At 40.2% G+C, this 22,615-nt stretch overlaps 3 protein-coding genes across 6 annotated transcripts in view; 1 reads left to right on the top strand and 2 right to left on the bottom strand.

The window, feature by feature from the left end:
• LOC119742089 overlaps positions 1 to 3,176 on the bottom strand; it is a 29,443-nt gene extending 26,267 nt beyond the window's left edge. For all 3 annotated transcript variants that reach the window (XM_038218110.1, XM_038218113.1, XM_038218114.1), the window contains exon 1: positions 2,945 to 3,176. The gene's annotated coding sequence lies outside the window, so the exon portion shown is untranslated. The remainder of the gene's footprint in view (positions 1 to 2,944) is intronic.
• A 109-nt stretch (positions 3,177 to 3,285) lies between these two features.
• LOC119741450 (krev interaction trapped protein 1-like) lies at positions 3,286 to 14,143 on the top strand. The gene is made up of 16 exons (XM_038217202.1): positions 3,286 to 3,450; positions 3,800 to 4,291; positions 5,561 to 5,694; positions 6,327 to 6,461; positions 6,690 to 6,752; positions 7,248 to 7,341; positions 7,731 to 7,838; positions 8,372 to 8,470; positions 8,746 to 8,809; positions 9,413 to 9,564; positions 10,583 to 10,699; positions 11,099 to 11,148; positions 11,433 to 11,568; positions 11,682 to 11,861; positions 13,116 to 13,244; positions 13,737 to 14,143. Exons 2-16 carry the CDS (start codon positions 4,073 to 4,075, stop codon positions 13,833 to 13,835), a joined length of 1,779 nt encoding a protein of 592 aa, XP_038073130.1. The 5' UTR covers positions 3,286 to 3,450; positions 3,800 to 4,072; the 3' UTR covers positions 13,836 to 14,143.
• A 7,830-nt stretch (positions 14,144 to 21,973) lies between these two features.
• The window catches only part of LOC119740929 (alsin-like), a 50,784-nt gene continuing 50,142 nt past the window's right edge, over positions 21,974 to 22,615 (bottom strand). For both annotated transcript variants that reach the window (XM_038216418.1, XM_038216420.1), the window contains one exon: positions 21,974 to 22,574. In XM_038216418.1, the coding sequence (XP_038072346.1) occupies positions 22,424 to 22,574 (151 nt within the window). In that variant the 3' untranslated portion in view covers positions 21,974 to 22,423. The remainder of the gene's footprint in view (positions 22,575 to 22,615) is intronic.

Below are 22,615 nucleotides of genomic sequence, written 5' to 3'. Positions count from 1 at the left end.
TCAGCAGGACACACGTGGTATGAGTCAGAATATGTGCACAATGTGTGTATTATTAATATTTAAAGGATTGCTGAATTTGTAAATTGTGTGCATCATGCATGAAGATGTCTTCCGGCCTGTCCTTGAAGAATTGAAGAAAAAATGTCTTTCAGAAATGAGCAGGGGATGTTCCCATGAAATAATTAAAAGACTCTGTTCATATGCTCTGAATAGAAATTACAAATGTACATATTTCTAGAAATCTTCAACATTTGAAATTTTGTCCACTGAAAATTGAAATTTCTAATTTCTAAGTATGTGATAGTGATACTGCCTACAATTAAACAAAGTGTGGCTATCATGTTTTCACGTTACGGTACTAGATTTTAAAATGAGAAAAGAATCAAATCATGCGCATGATTGCAAGTATTGAAGATCAGGTTCTCATTTACACAGTTCATGTCTCTGTCATGCATGTATGCACCACTCAAGATGATGAAGAGGATGCTGGGCACGGCCCCACCGTCTTCAAATGTCATTTCATGATAATCATTACATGGGTCCAGTCAAACAGTGCCTCAGTATGTGGTGTTCATGTACCTTGTATGTACTGGATTTTGTATGGTACCGTACATGTATACAGAGTGATATACATTGATACATTGTATACTGTGCAATAATTTTGTATTCATTTCTGGAAATCATCTATTATAGGCAAACTTTGTACAGACTAATGAACTACCTTTCGTACATTTTTTACATTTGCGGGTATGGTTTCTTTTATCCGCTCTGTTCACAAGTACCCCCTCACCGGCAAAGAAAGCACAGTTGGGGGTGACCGACCGATGCCATCTTGCCTGACTGCAATTTTGCCGCGACGCGCGGCCGTACCATGTACCACTGCGTGTACATAGTACAAATCCCCTGGTGTACTGTACGTCACACACAAGGAACGGTACGCGTCAACCAGCTAAATGTCCCACCCATTGGACGTCGTTGCTAGGTAAAAGGGCGCCCTCTTTCATTTGTGCACGGAGCCCATACACTGTAGATTAACAGTTGTCAATGTGATGCTCATGGACCAGGGGTGGGGGGAGGGGGGGGGGGTTTCCAAACCTCTGAGTCCTCTTTAGGCTTCAAACCCTAACCCTCCTCACTCCTCCAAAATCCTCCTGGCGGTTTTGGAGGATTCTAAAGGATTGAGGATGAATGGTGATTGAAGCATAGTAGGATTTTGGAGGATTGAGGATGAATAGTGATTGAAGCATAGTAGGATTTTGGAGGATTGAGGATGAATGGTGTTTGAAGATGAGGATGATTTTGGAGGATTGAGGATAAATGCATTTTGAGGCAGGATTGTCTAATGAGTTTGAAGCGGCTTTGGTTATCCTTCATTTAAACACGAGTGCAAAGTTTTGGGATGAGGAGGATTTTGGAGGATTGACGATGAATGCATTTTGAGGCAGGACTGTCTGACAATTTTGAAGAATTTATGTGCTGTTGCAAAATTTTGGAGGATTTTGGAGGATTGAGGATGGTTCTTAGCAAAAAGGGCCTAGGGGGTTAGTTTAATTTTTAAGCCCAATCATTTAGACAATACACGGATGTTGTACTCCATAATTTGGCCCTTGTACAGGTACATGTAACAAATGTTGATGAGTTTTGTGGCTTCTTAAAAAGAACCGTCCAGCTCCACTGCCGTGGCTGTGTTCAGGATAATACTTGTGAAATATTGAGGCCGAACATTTCGCGACGGGAGAGTGTGGAGGTCGGAAAAAAATTAGAATTTTCTGCTACGGCAACTTCAATTGGTCTTTCTGTAAGGTTTGTAAAAACCTTACAGTTCTGGAAACAGGTACTAAAAGATACTGAACAGTACGTATTTCTAATGTGAAACCAGACGAGTAGGGAAGCAAGCTGCATCAACTTATCACCAATGGTCTACCAAACCTGCTTGGACACTATTGGCCAACTTGCTTTCAGTAGTTTCATTTTTATCGATGTCACTTTTACCCCATAATTTCCCTACAATATCAAACCCTGCCCTCTTTCCACAATATTAATCCTACAATTAGGCGATATTAAAAACACATCTAGTGTCCCCGCCTGCTTCCTTTTTGGAGGCCGCCTCCTTTATTTGTTTGGGTTTTTTTTAACGAACAAATTATAAATTTTCAATAGTGACATCATTTGGGCCTGTTGAACGAGCCATATAAAGCTCTGTTATGAGTCCAATGGCGGCCATCTAAAAAAAAAATTGCAGCCATCTTGAAAAATAGCCCGGTCGGGCTGCCATTTTGGAGGGAAAAAATAAATGGGCCTCCCGCTTCTTTTTTTCCAAAAATGCAGGACGCTAAATAGTCCAAGTAACTAGGAGTAGGACTCTACGAATCGCTTTTTAACATTTGGACATGGTTGGGCGATTATAAACGCAATACGGCTATCGATCGCGGACCCTACTATCGCCCGACCATGTCCAAATGTTAAAAAAGCGATTCGTAGCATCCTAGTTACTCGGACTAGACGCTTCACATGTTTTATTTCGCGTAGTAATAGTAATAAAATGGTGTTGTTGTCCTCTACTAAATTGAATCCAAAACTTGGCTTCTAAAATGGAATTTTTCATCAATTAATCAGCAACGTTCTACTAAACCAGCTTGTTTTTTTTCAGAAATATGTACAATTCGTAAACACACGAGGGTGCACTTTTAAAATTAGTCGCCATGTTCGTGAGTTTTGTCTCTCGCTCTGTCGTTGTTTTACCCTTCCCTCAAAATGAAAACCCGACCCTCTTTCCACAAAATTAATCCTGCAGATATACAACATAGTGTCATCGTCATCTACTTAACCTTTACCTTAGGTGAGTCCCGAAATTTAGAACAGAAGTAGATTTTGGTTCCCTTAGCAGCTAAACGGGGTCCGCAACTACATAAACGCCGGTATTTCGTCTGATCTCACTGCCTACCTTTTGAAGTTGAACCTTCGTTAGTTTGTCCACTCCAGCATTGTCCAGCAAATGTCAAATTAGGGCACAGCAATCAGCACAGTTGACATACACCAGTTTTGAAAACCTCACAATTTAATTAATCGTTAAAAACAGTACATGAAAACATGATCGCACACGTCCATGGGTTAAAAAAAACAATCCGAAGTAAACAAGCCCTGTCATCGCGTCAGCATGTCATCATCTCTTCTTTCATGTCTTTCATAAATTTCATTCATGCAAAGTGCAGCATGCAAGTAGTGCGCCCTCATGCCTTGGGCGCGACTTAGGCGCGCGAGGGCGCACTATACTGTGGTTTAGCACAATGTTATGTACATGTCATGCATGTGTACGTGTACGGGAGCATTGTGATTGTTAATCCATGATTCATTGTTCAACCAACTGGGTGGAGTAACTGAGTTTGGTTATTAATTAATGTTATATTGAATGTTGATAGATTGAGATGCGAAGAATAATTCCTTTGTAAGGTATGTATGACTTTATTCAGTGAGAAAAAGAAAGGAAAACATTTTGTAACCTAACGCCACTGTTTTCTTCACATCATGATCATCTCAATCAACTTATCAAGTGATCAATATTATTACTTAGCCCCATAAATCATGTGGCCGATAATTTACTGGACTACCTCCGTAAATATAGGCCACACTTCCACCATGTACACAAACATGTAGAACTTTGTCAAATTTTGATTTTCACATTTAGGCTTAGTTAGAATAAATGTTACTATTTAGAACTTTAGAAGTATCACTATCAAGCAAGTGGAATTTTACTGAACATTTTCATGAATCACATTCACAATATTTTTTTCTCTTTCAGATCTTGGCTGTAAAACTGCAGTAGAACTCAATCCTGCATCTTGCGCTTTGTGTGTGTCTAAAGATGTGACCATATTTGTTTCAAGCATTTACATGTACAGGAGATCAGGACAAAAATGCCCTTCAATTCCTGAAAGTGATCATTGTCTTAAGTTGACCAACACTGACCATATCAACAAAAATGTGCCAGTTCCAGAGTAAACAATTGTTCTGCAATATTTGAGTCGTTTTTCTTAAAAATAAAAATTTGACAAGTCACAAGCCATCCAGCATTATGCATCATTCCTCGGGCTCCCGATACAGACAGCGCTCGGCCGAGGAACGCATCCGTCGCAACGTCACCAACCCGGCCTACGTGACAGAAATAAGCCAATCGGATTACAGGGTTTCACCGGCCGAGGCTCTGACCAAGATGAAGATGTTGGAGCATTGCAATGCGGCCGTCCTCAACCCGGTGTTCCTGCCACAGACTGATCTTCCTGTTGATGATCCAGTAAGCTTACCTCACAATTACGTGTGATTTGATACATGTTCATTAGTTCCATTATTAACCCTAACTCCTTAGGCATTTTTGCTAGGATGCAGCCTCAATCCTGCACAATCCTCCATTTTTTTCTTGAATGTGGCCCTCGGAAGGGTGACCACTGCCTCAATCCTGCAAAATCCTCCAGCAATCACTGTCAATATGTTGAGGCAGAGACAGTGACAGCTTGGAGCAGTGCGGAGGATTTAAAGTATAATTTAACCCTAACCCCCTAGGCCCTTGTTGCTTACAACCATCCTCAATCCTCCAAAATCCTCCAAAATTTTTCAACTCCGCCTAAATTTTTCAAAATTGTCAGACAGTCCTGCCTCAAAATGCATTCATCCTCAATCCTCCAAAATCCTCCTCATCCCAAAACTTTGCACTCGTGTTTAAATGAAGGATAACCAACGCCAAATCCTTCAAAATCATCAGACAGTCCTGCCTCAAAATGCATTCATCCTCAATCCTCCAAAATCCTCTTGTGCTTCATTCACCATTCATCCTCAATCCTCCAAAATCCTCATGTGCTTCAATCACCATTCATCCTCAATCCTCCAGAATCCTCATTTGATTCAATCACCATTCATCCTCAATCCTCTAGAATCCTCCAAAACCGCCAGGAGGATTTTGGAGGAGTGAGGTGGGTTAGGGCTAATGTAGGCCTAACTTTATGCACGGCTGAGCATAAACAACACAAGGTCCGGCTCAAGACCTTGACACATGGCATCCTCCGAAATCAGCCACACATTTTTGCATTATACATATTTGTAGCCTCAATCCTGCAAAATCCTCCATTTTGCAAAGAGTATTTTGGAGGATTTGGGAAGTTCAGGGTTGACGAATCCCAGATTATTGACTGCCCCTTCCTGGGCCCATCTGAAAAACAAGACTGTGCAAGTCTAAAGCTATTCCTTTAAAGTCTTTTCATGCAATGGACCGGAATTAGCCCATTCATTAGCGTAACAGGGTAATCCTATATGATAGCACTGCCCACAAATGCAACATTGGTATAGATAATAAAGAATTTGTGCATTGAGGTTTTGAAGTAAAAACTCTTCTGTAATTTAAATTGTATCTTTCCACATGTTTTAGGACCACTTGATTCATCAAAAGAAAACTCAAGGAATTAGAAATAGTGGGAGTAACACAAATTTTCAACCAATGAGGATAAAATACGAGCAAATTTCCAGTTTTATGCATTCCTGCCATTTTGTCAATTTTTTTTGTAATTTGCAGAAACTCAATGACTTTATAAGTGCTGACAAAGTTGTGATCAATCCGTTCTTTGGAATGGGAGTGCCCGACTACAGCAAGTTGAGAGCGACGTACAGTGAGGCCCAGCGAACTACAATTCATGCCCCTCCAGAGAAGTACGTCGGCAATATTCTTCGTAAAAAAAGCTGTGATGATTGTCTCTTAATTTGTTGGCGTAGGGAATTGGTGAAATGAAATCCCAAGGTCTAAATGTTTGTTGTTGTGTGTGGCTGGGACAGCAGTTGATAGGTGTTTTATCAACAAATTTTAGACTAAAAGACATAGATGATGTATAATTCAGACTTTTTCAACTTTCCTGCCTAAAGCAACATTTGTCTTTTTTCTCAAAATCTGATTTTTTTATTAAGTATCAATGAATTTGATGAAATGGCACATCTGTATTGCAAGCGCAATTTTGAACTCCTCTACCAATCGTCAGTATAAAAACAGTTTCTATGGTAGAAACATCTAAGTATTTTATGACTGGAATGTCAAAGCCTTAACCTACAAATGTATGACACGTGCTATAATGTGAAACTATGTTGCAAAGCTACCAGGTTGTTGCATGTGGTGATTATTTGCAGTAAACTCCACGTTGTTTTCAGAGGTTTCAGATTTAGTTGTAGAAAATGCAACACTCCAGACCTTCATGCCTACTTTCAATTTTTTTCCCCCCAAAAGCCATCTCTGAAAAGACCTACTTTCATTCAGCACTAACAAGAAAATTCTTCTGATTTCGTTGATATAGTTGGGTAGATCAGTTTCCACTGCACAGCGCAGCATACGAAGGTGATGCCGAAACAATCAAACAACTCGTCACTGTGGGTTACCATGCCGACCAGCCGGACATGCACTCATGGGTACCACTTCATTATGCATGTTGGTAAGTAAACAAAATTTGGCAAAAATGAAATAAAGAAATGTTGGACATATTTCTTTTCACATGCGGCTTCTCATAAAAGCAATGTCTTTCATGTATGTGTGCTATAAGGTTTTTTGTGTGTGTAAAGAGCTAGTGCATTTTTGAGGTTTCCAATGATTTTTCTTACAGTTTTATCAACATTATTATATACGCATGTAGCTCTAAACTTAAATGAATATTTGTATACAGGAATGGTCATGCGGATGCTGTGAGGGCGCTATTACAGAATGGACGCTGTTCACCTAACGCAGAGTAAGTTATTGTCATTATAAATGTAGGCTTAGCTTAGGAAAATGCAAAGTTAAAAGGTGGAAAGTTACTGGAGGTTTTCCTCAAGGTTTTACCAGGTACCTCCAGATTCAACCTCGACTTACCGCTGGTTAAAATTTGCATTGTTCCCTTAACCCTAAAAGGGCCGTGGGAGGGGGAGGCGGAATCCCCCCCTCAACTTTTTCTGTGATAGCCTTGAATTTTTTTTTTCTCGTGACCCGAGCTGTTATGACGTTTTAGCCTCGAGCCTAGCACATCTTTTAATATCAAAAACATAAAAATCGGACCACGGGTTGCTGCGCAACGAAAAATTTTCCGGCGCTATGCCGGAAATTTTTTAACAACGATGTTCGGTACGTTTTTTACATTAAAACCAGGAGCCAAGGCTGATGTTCGGTGTAGCCGAATGTTCGGTATAGCGGTGTTCGGTATAGCGGTGTTCCACTGTAGTTGCACTTCTGATTGTCTTGTTTTCAGGAATGAGAACGGATCAACTCCTCTCCATTTTGCATCTTTCCGCGGCCATGCAGCAGTTGTACAGCTACTGGTCACACATCCCGACATAGACAAGGTAGGTTCAGCATGTGTAATACATTGTAGACGCACGTGGGTGTCAACATGTGTGCCTGTCTAATGCCACACTGCATGTTCTGTATGCGTAAAATGCTACACCTAGCAGTGCAGAAACATTCATGGAAAAATAATCAAAACGGAATTAAGAAGCAACAATTGCTGTGTTAATGATGCAATTTATGATGCAAATGAGGCCAGTGATCAATCTGTAAGAACACAAGTTTGCTAGTTATAAAGGTTTCTGAAGTATTCGGAAAATTTGGAATCGGAATGAGTTCCTCTGGTCACATTGTACATGTGCGCATATATGATATATCTGCTGAAAGCCAGGCTATTTCCAATCAGTTACAAAAGTTATGTTTGAATTATTTTTACTTTGCGTTGTAGACAGTCGTTGACAAGGAAGATCGGACTCCACTGAATCTGTGCGAGGAATCTCGGCAGAATGAGTGGGAGATGGTAGCTGCTCTCCTCAAAGAAGCCACGCAGAAACCTGTAAGAAACTTCTCTGATTCAATTACAACAACAAAAATAGACCTGAAAACGAGGATGGACTTTTTAAGGCCGTGTCTTAATTAATGGCTACTGCTGGAAATGACACACGGGCCTATACAAACGGCTGCAGCCACTTCCCATAGGCCCATGTGTTATATCCAGCCGTAGCCAAATAATTTGGACGCGGCTATGTTTTTTTGACAGAGTAACTCTTGCTGTCTAAGGGAATTACCACTACACTTTAAAGGGGTTTGTGGAATGCTTGAAGACATTTCCGTCATTTTTCGGGTATATGTAGCCTAAGGTGTGATGAAATAAAAACGACTATTGTGTCTGTCATGAAATGAGTACAAAAGGTACTTTTGAGAGCTGATTTTCAGGTCCTGTTTTGACCGGAATGTGCAATTTGTGTAAAAGTCGTTGTTGGGGGCAGCAGACAAAACATAGTAAATCGTGACGTAATAAACAGGACTCCCGATGCAGCGTAGTATAAACGAGTTGATTGACTTGATTTGAATTGATTTGATTGACAGCCAGTAAGAATTGACGTTCATCTGATGGACCTTGACGGTTCCCACGTAATGTTAGAACTCCCTGCCGGCAGCAATACTACCGTGTCACAACTTCTCAAGGTATTTCAGATTCAAATTCCTAATTCCTATTCCCCAGTATTGATAAGAAGTTAACGTTTTCTTGTAAAATGAACAGTGTAGTAGCTTGAAGTTACAATAGCAAAATACGATACCAAAAGTCCTGATTTTACAGATGTGAACTCCTGAGAAGTGAAACATTCTAAGTTTTTAAGTATTGTTTCTAAACTCGCAAAGATTTTTTTTAATAATTACTATAATTGCAGTACATATTTATTAATCATTGCAATTAATGTGCATGCATTGAATGTTTGCAGCAACTGGAGTTACCACGAGGTTGTCAGCACGCCTTTGCAATATGGATAGCGTCACAAAGCTTACGTAAGTCCCTGTTTTACTCAAGAAGTAGTCAAAAGCCTAGGGCTGTAAATCCTTCTGCAATTGCAGCATTTCTGGCATTTTTTAAATTTCTGAAAACATTTGCACTAGTGTACCCTTTTCTTGTATAGACCATGTTTTTTATGATGTGATACCAACAGGCAACCAACGGGCAAGCGATGGACAACCTAAACACATAAGGGCAATTCCACGGTTACTCACGTTACATTTTCGTAGCGTGAGTAACCGATTTTGTGCGTCTTGTTTATCATACATAACACTTTTTTCTGGATGTCATCTTTGGTGCTTAGGTAGGTCTGGGTCTACTCTATCTACCATGGGGATAACAGTTATTAAACCTTTTCAGTAAGGTAATTACAGCCCAAGGAAACTCACACGTGCATCAAAAATGTTACGTGAGTAACCGTGGAATTGCCCCAAAGCATCTTTTGCATGTTATTTTGCCCACAATCAGGTATTAATGGCTATTGTAGGGTTTCGACATGAACTATACCTCAAATTTCCTGTCCAAATGTTACACCCGACTTAACGTCCTGACAGCTCTATTGCAAGTGTAGCAGGAATCTTTCCGATTTTCTTGCATAGATTTGCAGATGAGGCCAGAACACAAGCCAGTATTACACGTCAAACAGTGGAGTATGATCATCCGACAGCTGACCAATTACAACCCAGAAACAGAGCAGCCGTTGCTGTATCTGAGACGAGACGCATTGCTCACAGTGGATGACGAAAGGACGGTAAGAACACAAACAAACTCACCTCCTTAGTTTGGAAACTCTTACTTCAAATATGTGCATTTTGTGCTCCAATATTAGTTATCCCACGAGTGTGAGTAATGGGTATTAATGTTTCTTATATAAAACACAGACGCACTGCATTTTCCATGTTCATTTTTCACAAGCGTGGGTGGAATCACAAATTTATCTTCAAGCAAACTTGACGCACAGTAGAGATGGAGCGTGCACGCTGCAGCCATATTTCAGCGGTTTTGGGGGGATTTTCTACCCAGGTAGAGCCTCTTAAAGGGAATATACATCATTGGCTTTTGCTGTAGTTTTCAGAAATGAACTATTTGAGGGGTTAGTATAATAGATCAAATATTGTTACACTCACATGTTTGAAGTTTTGTGTTTGAAAATGCTGGAAAAACCAAGAAAAACACTAAAACACTCCACTAAATATAAAATGGATCAATTTACAGATGGCGGAAAATTGTAAGGTAAGGGTACCAGTCTAGCTGGCCTGCACCCGTTCATGAACATGTAACCAATAGCAAACAAAATTTGGACTGAATTAATGGTAAATTTGGAACAGTAGTTGAAAAATAGTTTTTCCAACGGTGGTCGGCCGACCACCGCTGGAAATTTTTACAAAAATACCATTTTCTTGAAAATGACTTCACACCAGGTGCCATAATTTTACAGGATGCTTTAGACTGTCATTTACCAACATCCTATTAAGGTATTTCACAAAAACTTGGTAGTTTTATTTTTCAATGTTTGCAAATGTTGTATATTCCCTTTAACCCTGGTCCGAATCATGGTGGGATTGCACCTGTGCAGAGCACCATACCTGTGCAGAGCACCATACCTGTGTAGAAGCCATGTTGGGTTCCTGCTAGTCTGAAATGGGTTCCCTGAATCTCCGGGGCCAACACAGAGATTTTGGACAATGCGAAAAGCCCCCTATCTCATGAAGACTCATGTCATTCTCTGTACGGATCTTAAAATAATTACTATTTTCATTTCTCACCAGATCAAGGACGCTCATGCAGTCAAGACGCTTTTTGACGAGTGCCTAGTCAACGTTCTGAAGGGGATGTACCCCTGCAGTGATGCTGATGCTGTTACGTTAGCGGGGCTGTACATGCAGGTAAGCATGAAGAGGACAAAAAGAGACAGTTAATTGAAATTCATTTCATTTGTTCAAGATTTTTCAAATGCCTATTTTTGGTTTACATTTTTCTATTTGTAACGGAAAATTGAAAACTTTAAAAGGATAGTGTGATTAAACACTCGGCTAATAATGACAATAGTAAATAATTTTCAAACGTTTTTGTAAACCAGTGGCTTAAATGTGTACAACAGAACGTTTGCAAATACCGTAAATTTAAAATTTTCCTTCAAAATTTTTGAAGAGTCTAAAAAAACTTGTCACTATCAATGTTACTCTCATGTGGTTTGTAATGTTAAGCTTTTCAGCTTTTTCATCTTTCAACAGTAACATACCACAAATGCCATTTCTTTTATGCATTATCTCTTTTGTTTTTAGATTGTCTACGGGGATCATGACCCCAGAAAGCACAAGCCAAGTTTCCTGACGTAAGTTCTGTTCAGACACGAATATTCATTGTGGTTAAAAGAATAAAATCCCTTAAAAATGCAAGTTGTTCAAGTAGAGTGCTTGATTACTTTAGGGTTTGTCAGTTCTCCATTGAATGAAATGTTTTTTTGGTAATAATTGAAATAAATAACTTCGTAGGGAAGTAGCTTAGCAGATACGCCATGGACAAATCTCTTTTGTGACTTAAATATCTTTGGTTTAAACTAAAAAAATGATTCATCTTGAAACTTAAAATAACTTGTTCTCTTTGTTCTTGAAACAGCAACATCAACCTGCGTCATTTCATCCCAGCCATCAAACTGGACACAAAGAGTCAAGGAGGGCGCTCTGTCAACTGGGCGCAGAAGATAATCACAGAGCATCGCAACGTCACGCAGAAAGGCGTCAAAGATGTCACGGTAAGTAGAAATTAATGTCATCAGATTTCCTTTGATTATAGATTTAAGCAAGATACCCTTAATTTCGTACTACACAAGTTAATACTGGATTGTATTGGATTTGACAATTGCAGAAACTACAGTTGTTGTACCTTGAGCACTGTCGCGGCTTCAGCGTGTACGGGTCAGCCTATTTCTTTGGTTCAGCTCAGCTGGGTCCGTCACCAGGCAGACAGTCTGGTTCCAACCAGGCGCCACCGGTCTTTGTGGGCGTCAACTGCAGGGGTATTCATCTCATCCATGCAATCAGTAAGGTACGTGATGACAGTTTACTCAGATTGCAATGTGGGTTCAGATCCAGACAAGAGCCATTTGCTGATTTGTGTTCCTAAGCAGCAGGCCTTGCAGCAATCGCTTCATTGCCACACAAGTGGATGCAAGTACATGGCAGCCTCAGTGAGAAATGGATTTCTGGTCACTGGGCAAGCCCGTGATTTGGAGATACGTGTTACTGACACCACTGGAATCTATGAATGCCATGAGAAAAACAAGTCTTTTTACACTGTGCATTTAATTTCCTTTCCAGTCCTTGTTACATCCTTTCTCATGTTCTTTTCTTCAGTCGATCCCACAAATCGACGGTGTTTTCACGAAGTGACAAAAACTTGCAAAATCGATAATTTTTTTCGATTTTCAGTTTTGCTGGCCAACTTATTGCACTTGACAAAAAGAAGAATTTGGCGAGTTTCAAAGCGAAATATTGTTTACGTTTGTAATTATCGTAAACAAACATTTGAAAAAAAGCCTGAAATCTGTGTTTTTGTTTTCATGAAGTGACAAAAACTTACCTCGTAAGCAGGGCCAAAGGAATAATGCATTTCTTTACACACGCGTTAGGATGGGAGTGGACGCGCCGCAAAAGATGTCCATAAAGAACAGACGCGCACGTGCTGCAGTGCGTAAGACGCGCAAATGTAACAATTTCTTGGAACGTTTTGTTATTTCACAAAGTGACGAAGAGTGTGTACAACTTAGTGGGACAAAATAGTGAGGCCTCTGGGTTTTGCTGTTTTCACAAAGTAAAGAATGTCTTTATTGATCTTTATTAATGAATTACAGTTTAATTAAGAGAGACTTCTAATAAACAACTTTGAATTAGCAAAGAACAAAGCATACGTTACTTGACAATGCAAGAATTTCCAAAATCTATAACTAAAAACTAGTCGAAAAGGTGTTTTGAAAAAACTATTAACTTCAAAGGCGATTATCTCGGAATGACCTTTTTGCATGATATTGAGGTTTTTGTCACTTCGTGAAAACGCCGTCCATTGTGTGTAAGGTTTGAACTATATGTAGACATGATACGAAATACACAATGCTGGCACTGTGCCAAGAAAGAGGCGGTACATGTGTGTAAACCAGATGTGGATTGCGAATACGTGTATTTCATATGTGTTGCATATATCAGGCACTGGCTCACAAGGGAACATCTTGTGACCATGTGTTGGTGGCAGCGTTGGTGTTGTATAGCATTTCCTAATTATTTTGATTTTTTTTTTTCTTTACAGTCCATGAAACTGAGTGAGAGCTACAGACCCGGTCTGACGTGGCAATGCTCAGCCGATATGCAGACGCTCAAACTACACATGCAGGACCATGGAGGCACAATACGCACTGTGCCCATCAGATCCAAACAAGTACGTCTACCGCCTGCCAATCCTTCACCCTTTCTATCTCAGTTGTAGAGTACTAAAATGACAACAATTCTGGGCACTATTTAATGGCTTTGTTTAACATCCGATACAAGACTTGATACAAGGTGCGCACTGAATGGTCAGAATCTTGAGGTCAAGAAGCAGTCTTGTTTTGCATAATTAATCGCCGAATCTGCTCGCGTATCATAGACCCTTGCTGTGCAAAAGTCTATTCCATAGACTAAGGGCCGGTTGCATCACTGGTTAACAATAGCCTTACGCATCAATAATGCACGGCAGGGAGCCACGAACCGGTCGTTTCATGATGTTTTGACCATCATTAGACTAGAGACTTTGCACCCTGTTATTAGTGCGCCCTGCTGTTAGTGCGCAGGCATAGGTTACGTCACAAATCAACCACTAGTTGGCTAATGGTGCTTGCCTGAACTTGCTCGTTGATTCCAATGTCATGTCTTTTGTTGAATCATTTTTCAGGCCGCAATCATCGGCAACCTTGCCAACAAGATTTCAGGACGACAGCCGGTCCCCAGCACCCAATCATCGGTACCCATGGGCAGGACAGCTAGCTCCTAAAGCCTGCCGCTAGAGGGCGCCATTTCTGTCAAAACAACTCTGTTCCGCAAGGGAAAGAGCTAACACACATGTTAGGCTGGCACTTCAGATTCGAGTGGAACTAAAAAGTAATTTGAAGCAACTCAGGTCCGCCGAGTTAGAATTTGGTTTCAGTCAGGCAAACTTTAATTTCCCATTTACTAGGGTAACATTTAAAATCAAGATGCTCTGTTGGAGTCATTCTGAGTACCTGTGGCAGTCGATCTTTCATGTCTTGCATGTGAAGGCGGTCCTAATGTTTCACATGTCAAACTCAATTCAGATTTTTAGGAAAATTTAATTTGGTGCGACTCTGGAATGCCAATCAGAAACAGGTGTAAGCTATTAACGTGTGTGCACAGTATTAAATGTTAATGTTGTATCCTGCAAAATGTGTTGGACTACTGGAAGTTGCTAAAAACCTGCCTCAGAGTGCTGTACATGTGGGCACGAGACATAGGTGTATTGGTGTCTCTATGAACTCTGTGTGTGTACTAGAGAGGGCGCTGTGACACCTACAACTGATATCCAATTCGGGCGATTCACAATGCAGTGCGCCACCAAGAGTTTGCCACGGAGAGTTCATTTTTCCCAGTGCATTGTGGGAGATGGTCGACAAATTTGCAGCGCGGGACATTTGAAATTGTTTCTTTTTCCGGTCAGTAGTTTCGTAAGCGTATGATTCGAGTATCTGTTTGCCCTTTTTTTCTTTTTATTAATATGGTGTTTTTTGTAAGGCGGCAGAACGCTATGCCCCAATCTATAACAAATAAGCTCAAGTTGTCTACTGACACTCATTCAAATGGGCCATGTTTTGTCGACCTTAAACTTGAAAAATGATCTCTCCATGGCAAACTCTTGGTGGCGCACTGCATTGTGAATCGCCCGAATTGGAAGGACAGTGGTACTGTGTAATAGGGCAGGGTTTTTGTTGCTTGCATCCTGCCTGCATGTTCGTGCACCATAGGCATCAGGATCATGCCCATGAACCTTCCTTCCAACCTTTTTTTACTGTTGAAGGGGGAATTGTGTACTAAGACTAAGACCGTGTTATCCTGTCGTATCAGTGACTGTATAGGGACTCTCACACTATCCAAAATTGGGGATCTGACACGGCGATTTGGGGAACCCTTTCACTCGAGCAAAAAGCCTACAAGGGTTCAGCAAAGGTCCAGCACTCTACCCAGGTACAGCCTCTCATCCCTGGTCAGCAGTGGTCGGGTGTTAGTGTGAACGGTATACCTTGCCGACCCAGTTCCGATTAAGATGGACCTGTGTTGATAGGCAAGACGATTGTGTGAAGAGGTCTTATGCTGCTATTGGCCTTTTCCCACTAGAGCCTCTTAACCCACGTTGACCTCAACCCTGGGTGAAACCAGTGCCGCCCCGGGTTGAGTTTATTTTTCAACCCCGCATTCAACCCTAACGGTTTCACACTTGTTTCGTGCAAACCGAGCTTATTTTACTCAGTTACTACTGTTTGGAACCCTGGCACGATTTTCAACCCGGGTTGAAAATGTCAACCCTGGTCTGGAGCAGGGTTGAGTTTAAACCAGTGGGAAATCTTTCCCAGGGTTGACGCTGGGTTGACGCAGGGTTGAAAATTTTCCAGTGTGAAACACCGCGTGTTTTCAACCCTGCGTCAACCCCGAGATTTGTCTAGTGGGAAAAGGCCTTATTGGATTTACGGTGAGTAGATAGGTGATTTTAGCATTCTGAAGTATTGTGAAATGCCCAATTGAACACTCAGTATAATAACTAATATCGAACATCCACTTAATGCCAACCTTCTTGTATTTGTTTTAGAATCCATCAGCCTCTTTTTGTGCCCACACGTTGCTCTCAGTGTGACAATGACAAATCTGTGACTGTTTTCAGTTACAGAATACCACGTCGTTGTTGATTGTTAGAAAGTGAACTTTGAAACATGCTTTGAAAGAAAATTCTTCACAGGGGTCAGAAGTCGTTTCATATCTTTGACTTTTCTTGGAGCTAAGATGTAACGTTCTTTCTAAATGTGTATTATCTTAAATCAACCCTATACTATTACTCTATTTGGTATTCAGCTTGTTAGCACATTGTAAGTGGTATTTCGTATTTTATTTCAAAGGAATTGTAAATAAAAGGAAGATACAAGTACTTTTAAAGTGTTGCTCATTTCATCCAATCGAAGTTTGTTTGTTTGTTAGTTTGTTTTGTAATCAAATTTTGCATTTATTTTCTATGTTCCAAGGTGCTTCATACAAATTACAAGTTCTTCACTGAAAATGTAAAACACTTACAAGTTTGTGAAACAAACTGTGAAACAAACTGTGAGATCCCTGAATGTGGTATTCCAATTAAAATGAAAGAGTTCGGATCATTTACTAGTCTGACCAAGCGAAATGCTTCATCAGCTTTCTTAAAACTATAAGCCAGCACACCAAAGAAAGTACACTTCAAATGAACATTATTGTTGATAGATTTTAATAAGGTTACAATCTTTGGTACACAGGGGAAATTCCATCACAGAGGAAATTCCTTCACAGAGGAAATGCCATCACTTGATCAAGTGTTTATCATGAGCATACACTGATAACATTATTATAACATCTGACAATACTGATATTAACAATGATGGTTTTTACTTTACATGGACAATATTTCAAGGAATTCACCATAACTTACCCCCAAATATTCATTGCGCAGGCATATTTATTATTATCTTTCTGGTACTGAAGCAAAGGAATCCCCAAAAGCACCCCAGGCACTGTAAGCTCGCAAGCCTGAAGAAACTTGTAGAGGAGACAATGAGAAGAAATTACAGTTTTAGAGGTGGGAGGAAAAAATCCAAAAGAATATTCTGGGGAAACCCACGGAATCAGGTAGGGACTAAAAACCCAATCCAAATGTGGACGAAGGCAGGAATCGAACCTGGGCCACAGAGGTGGAAGGCGAGGAAAGTGACCACCACGCCAACCTGACTCGCCCTTATCATTTTGTTGTGGGTTACATCGCACCCGGATTTGTTCAAGGGGTATACTCCGAACACTTCCTATATTCCTCATTGCAGTTTTTTTCTCATAAAACTTTCACTTTTGTGATCCTAACACGATTTCCAAAATTGTTCTCATGCTGTGTGCTCCAAAGCCTTACACACTCTGTTACCCACTCTCACAAAATGATTGCAAACAGTTTGTACTTTAGCCTTGTTCAATGCGGTCTCTCAGCTTTTTGTCAAAGGGAGATAATCGGGCCCTGGCCCTGCACCCACAATCAACGCGGCTACGTGCGTGTACCACGACCCTTGTCCGTACGAACGGTTCGGTACTAACACAACCAGCAAGCACACACACGTGAGTACGGACTGTACATGTACGCATGGTGTAATAAGGCAGTAAATGTAGGCCTACTGTGTTCTGCGTGTGGGTGTACGTACGTACGTACGTACGTGTGGGTGATATACGCGCCGCGTGGCCTCTCGAACGGGTTACGCGGACTAGCTCATGCATGCACTGTGTGTGCATGGCTGTTGTACGAGTACATGTACGTGTGTGTACGTGCGTACGTGCAAGCATAGCCTCGCTGTATGGTACAAGTTACTTTCTCACTAGCAGCGTACGGGCATCGATATATGTGCACGCAATTATGCCTTGCCAAGTTGATTAGGGATTTTCTTATCGGCGATTTTATCGGCGAATCGATAAGCCCAACGCCTTGGTCAAGGCTATTTGTACTTCTGCGTTTATCTTCAAGCAAACTGGAATCCTTGATCCTGATTGGTCGATTCATGGCAACAACAGTGTGGTGTTATCCCGTACACCAGAGTCCATATCACATTCTGCGTATATTCTAAGATATGCACGCTATTCCTAACTGCGCACGCATGTAATAGGATAAACACTGAAAAATGTGTGTGCAATGTGTGTGTTCTGTCTTTATTGTGCGCCAAGTCTGCTTGAAGATAAGTTTGTTATTCCACACACACTCATGCAACACGGCATCCCATATGCCTTGTGGCATGTGGGACACAGATCCAATACATTATTTCATGTTTCAGTCCTGCTCGTACGATGACTAAGGCAAAAAAAAATAATAGTTCTGCTTCCGGTTACCCTACCTACCCTATTTTGACAGCCCCTACCCTAATCCTTTTTTTGGGGGGGGGGGGGGATGAGGAAAAAACAACAAAAATCATCAATTACTACCTTTTACCCTTGACTACACGCAGACACCTCCATATGATCATACACCAACAATTTGCCAAAAACAAAATGTCCCTACCTACCCTATTTTCAAATGCCATGTAATAGGAAGCAGAATTTTTTTTTGGCCTAACAATATCATGTCTCCCATAAGATTTTTCAAAATTCTCACACCAACAAAGATTGCACGATAGTCAAATTTGATAAATTTGTGTGTGCGTGTTTAAACACTACTACTGCTAATCACTGCACATCATTCTGAACTTTCATGCCGAGACCACATTCATTACCACTGTATCAACATGTAGTTACTGCTACAGTTTAAGACACTTTATAATCATGAAAAGTCAAATGTATTGCACCTTTAAATACACATATAGTAGGCACTCCTTTCACGTTTTGCAGAAAATCATATTTCCATTGTTGAATAACACCGAATAATTCACTGGAGATTCAATTATTTTATCCAGATACACTGGAATTTTCTACATGTCTTTTAACCAATATTTAGATTTTTCTTTATCAGACAACGGAAGGAATGTGAATTTTTAGTTTTTGTTGGAAACACTTGTTATAAACACGGACGCTTTTTTCTAACTACATGTACATGTATCATTGCACAGCATTACACAAAGCTATGTTATTATTAATTTTGCCTTTTGCACAAACAGTATTAGAGGTGACAAAAATGAAACGCATACATGTATGTAAATTTTTTTAAGGAATTTGGCATTGACAGCAAGCGATGAAATTAAATTAATGAACAAGGGTTAGACCACGTCCCAACCGTTTGGGAAATTCCAGCGTCACGGACATTACAAATAAGACAATATTTTTTTGTTCTTGAGTGACTTAATCTGAAAATGCTCAAATCTTACACATTCATCGTCTGCTAATGGTCAAGGATACACACTAGCAGTTTGGATCATTTCTCTAAATCATGAATTTAAAAGCCCTTTTCTCACCAGAGAAATCTCAGGGTTGACGCCGGGTTGAAAACACGCATCGTTTCACACTTGAAGAATTTCAACCCTGCGTCAACCCTGCGTCAACCCCGAGATTGATTTCGCCCCGGGTTGAACTCAACCCTGCTCCAGACCAGGGTTGAGATTTTCAACCTGGGTTGAAATTCTTGCCAGGGTTCAAAACAGTAGCAACCGAGTGAAATAAGCTTGGTTTGCATGAAACAAGTGTGAAACGTTGCAGGGTTGAACGCAGGGTTGAAAAATCAAAAACTCATCCCGGGGCGGCACTAGGTTCACCCAGGGTTGAGTTCAACCCGGGTTGAGAGGCTCTAGTGTGAAAAGGGCTTATAATATATATCTTGGTAAATTAACTCTGTCACGGACGTTACTTTTTTTTTGTTTAATGTAATGTCCGTGACAGAGCCAATTCACCAATTATCCATGATATCAGTCGGTGTAGTGCACACCCCTACAAAATCATCCATTTAAAAAGAAATTGGTAAATTTAACAAAGTCTATTTAATACAGAGTCTACAATAATACATCATAATCATATGTATTTCAGGTCCCATAAATAAATATCTATTTTGATATAATCATGCACAATATGTACACTGAAATAAACAAAAACAAAAAGAAACCAATAACCTTATTTACAAGATATTAAAATTACAGCTCAGTTTCGAATCATGTCATTAGAAAAAAATTTGGTTGGTGGTACGGTGTCAACATATGCAGAGAAAAGGAATAGCGTGTTCATTCGAATTACTACTGCATTCCCACCATTTTTCTTTTTAATAACACTTATCACATACAAACGTCTGTTAAAAGCCTCAAATCTGCCCGAATCCAAAATTAAGTAGCCAAATGGCACACAATTTGCACTTTTAAGAAAATTGGGATGTCTGGATCCAAGTAAAAGTAGCTACATTCAGGCTCTAAATCCTGAATTCTGATTTTATTAAAATACTGCAAACCCAAGAGTGAATGTTAACTGCTGCAAAATTGCAAGGGTGAATGGAATCAAAATTAGTTCAATACATTTTTGACAGTTCCGGCACTCATGGTATTTGGGCGCCACGTTGCACTTCATGCACCCTTAAAACAGAGTTGCGAGAATGCAAATCCAAACAGACCTGAATCATAATGACGTCGCGCTTTGTTTACAGCGTGGCTCAACAACAATGTAGCAGTCAAACAACTTCTTTTTTTCTGAGGAATCTAAATTGGTTTTTTTTTTTTTGGTGGTAAAACATTTACCATGAGAGTGTTTCTTTACCCTGGACAAGATTTTTGTTCGGTGCAATTTGGACCTTTGGTTTAAAAGTTACGGCAATGTAAAAGTAGCTACATTTAGGCTCTAAAACTTGTTAAGACTGTCAAAATCTGTTTGGGCCACTATTCAGATTATTTGGTATCTAATGAAAGGTATTCACACACTTTGAATGCCTTTCATTATAGATACCAAGTGGCCCAACTTGGAATTCAAATCCTTTCATTTAATGAGCTGTATCTCTGGACTGGGGTGTCCAATTGAGATGGGATAAAAGACCATTGTGTAGAGTATTTACTACACATTGTCGTGTTCGTGCAACAAGGTCGTATTTCCTGAAATGGGCTGTACGTGAAACGCAAATTTCAGAATGTCAAAAGGTCGTATCTCACTTAAAATAACCCGGATGTACACACAAAGTCGATGGACGTCGAAATACGACCTTGTTGCATGGAGCGTATTCGCGCGATATACGACTTTGTTGCAGAATGGAGTTACGACCTTGTTGCACTGACGCAACGACATGTACCTTCAGACTCTAAAGATAAGTTTTGTAAAAAGAGACTGCTAGTATATTTATTACTTACGGATTGACTGCTACATTTTTTTTGGCACATGCTGTACATACAAGTGCACTTTCCTATGGGAGCCAGGTAGGAAGGAACGAGAGCACATGTAAACAATGTGTGATGACATTGTGATTCAGGTCTAGTATTTCCCAGCTAATACAAGAAACTTCAACACTTATTTATTATGTTACATTTTAAGCGCACGATTGCACACATGACGAAAACTCGATCTCACTGACAGTTGTACCAAAAACTGGCACATCCACATCATGCAACAACTTCACATTTTTTTGCATACAACGGAGTCATACTCTTTATTGTCACATATTTCACCACTGCTCTTACTAGACTCGGAGTTAACTGTTATTCCTAAAATGTCACGTATACTGAGGGATTATTGAGAATAATTTCATTGCGATCTACATTGTGTTATTTTAGTTTTTGCTTTGTATGCTTGCATTGAACAACAGTACTTCCTGAAGCTCATGAAATTCTCAAAATACAATGTTTACGTTCAACAATTTTGTTAGTGCAAATGCACTGGTACCATTATTACATGTAGGCTCCACTTTGATAACGGGACTAATACCACAGAAAATTCACATGGATTTAGCAAATTTAGTCTCATGAATGAATTTAATCCTTTTTCCCCGTTGATTTCTTTGTATAGCATTTGATTAATACCAGAACTTGCAATGCAGCACATTCGAATGTCCCTCACATAATAGGGAAATCTCAGCAAAGTAGCACAGTACTGCAGCTTCCAAAGATGATTTTTTTCTTCAATAATAATAATATCAGAGTTTTATGTAGCTCACGTATCTACCAACTACACGTAGGTACTCAAGACGCTGGAAATTATGTCTATTATTAAAGACAGGTAAATGAAGTCTATGAGAAATATGAGACCCATTATGTCGCACCTTATAAGGGTTAACAAGGTGCTGCGGCGCATGTTGCAGCCACTGCCAGAAACACCGGGGCAAACCCCTTCTCTTAGCGATAAGTGTTACTGGGTTCTTTAACGGGCATTACACAACACACGGGACCTACGGCTTCACGTCCCATCCGAAAGATGAAGCAAAAATGGTAAAGTGCCTTGCTTAAGAGCACAAGCACCATGTTCCAACGGTCAGGATTCAAACCCATGTACCACGGCACACAAGTCGAACACCGTAACCATTGGACCACAGCACCCCACTGTGGCACAGTATTGCAGCAATGTGTCTCAGTGAAATCTTGCCACAAATATTTCATATCTCCATGTACATTGCGTTAATTATGGGCCGGGTAAGAATACATTTCATAACACATTGATTAGAACTACATGGCTTGGACTTGAAGAACTGATAAACGAATAACAAAGAATGTTTTTTTATTACAGAAATTCAAAGATGATTACATTTCGTTAGATTTTCCTCTCTTGCATCAGTGCAGCAGAAAAAAATTTACCACAATTTTCTTGTACCCTAATATAATACAAAACCAATCTAACCCCTAAGTACACATATCTTTGCATGTTTAGTAAAATTTGAATTTACAGAAATTGAAGCTTGTAGGTGGCACGCAGCGCACGTTTTTAATGCAGGGAGTCCTCGGGTAGTTTATCGTATCTTGTCAGCAGGTAGCAGGCCTCCAGGGTCGTGAACATGTGACCCCACTGACCCGGGTCAGACTTGACCTCCATCAGGTCATTGATGAGCTGAATCTCCGAGCCCAAGTGCGGTATCCTGAAAGGAGAAATGTCTCATTTTTAGGACAGGAAATTTTC

This window comes from Patiria miniata, unplaced genomic scaffold, assembly GCF_015706575.1.
Source record: "Patiria miniata isolate m_02_andy unplaced genomic scaffold, ASM1570657v1 HiC_scaffold_5, whole genome shotgun sequence".
Taxonomy (NCBI): Eukaryota; Metazoa; Echinodermata; class Asteroidea; order Valvatida; family Asterinidae; genus Patiria; species Patiria miniata.
Note: the sequence above shows the minus strand (reverse complement) of the source record. Positions and strands in the feature narration are given on the sequence as shown.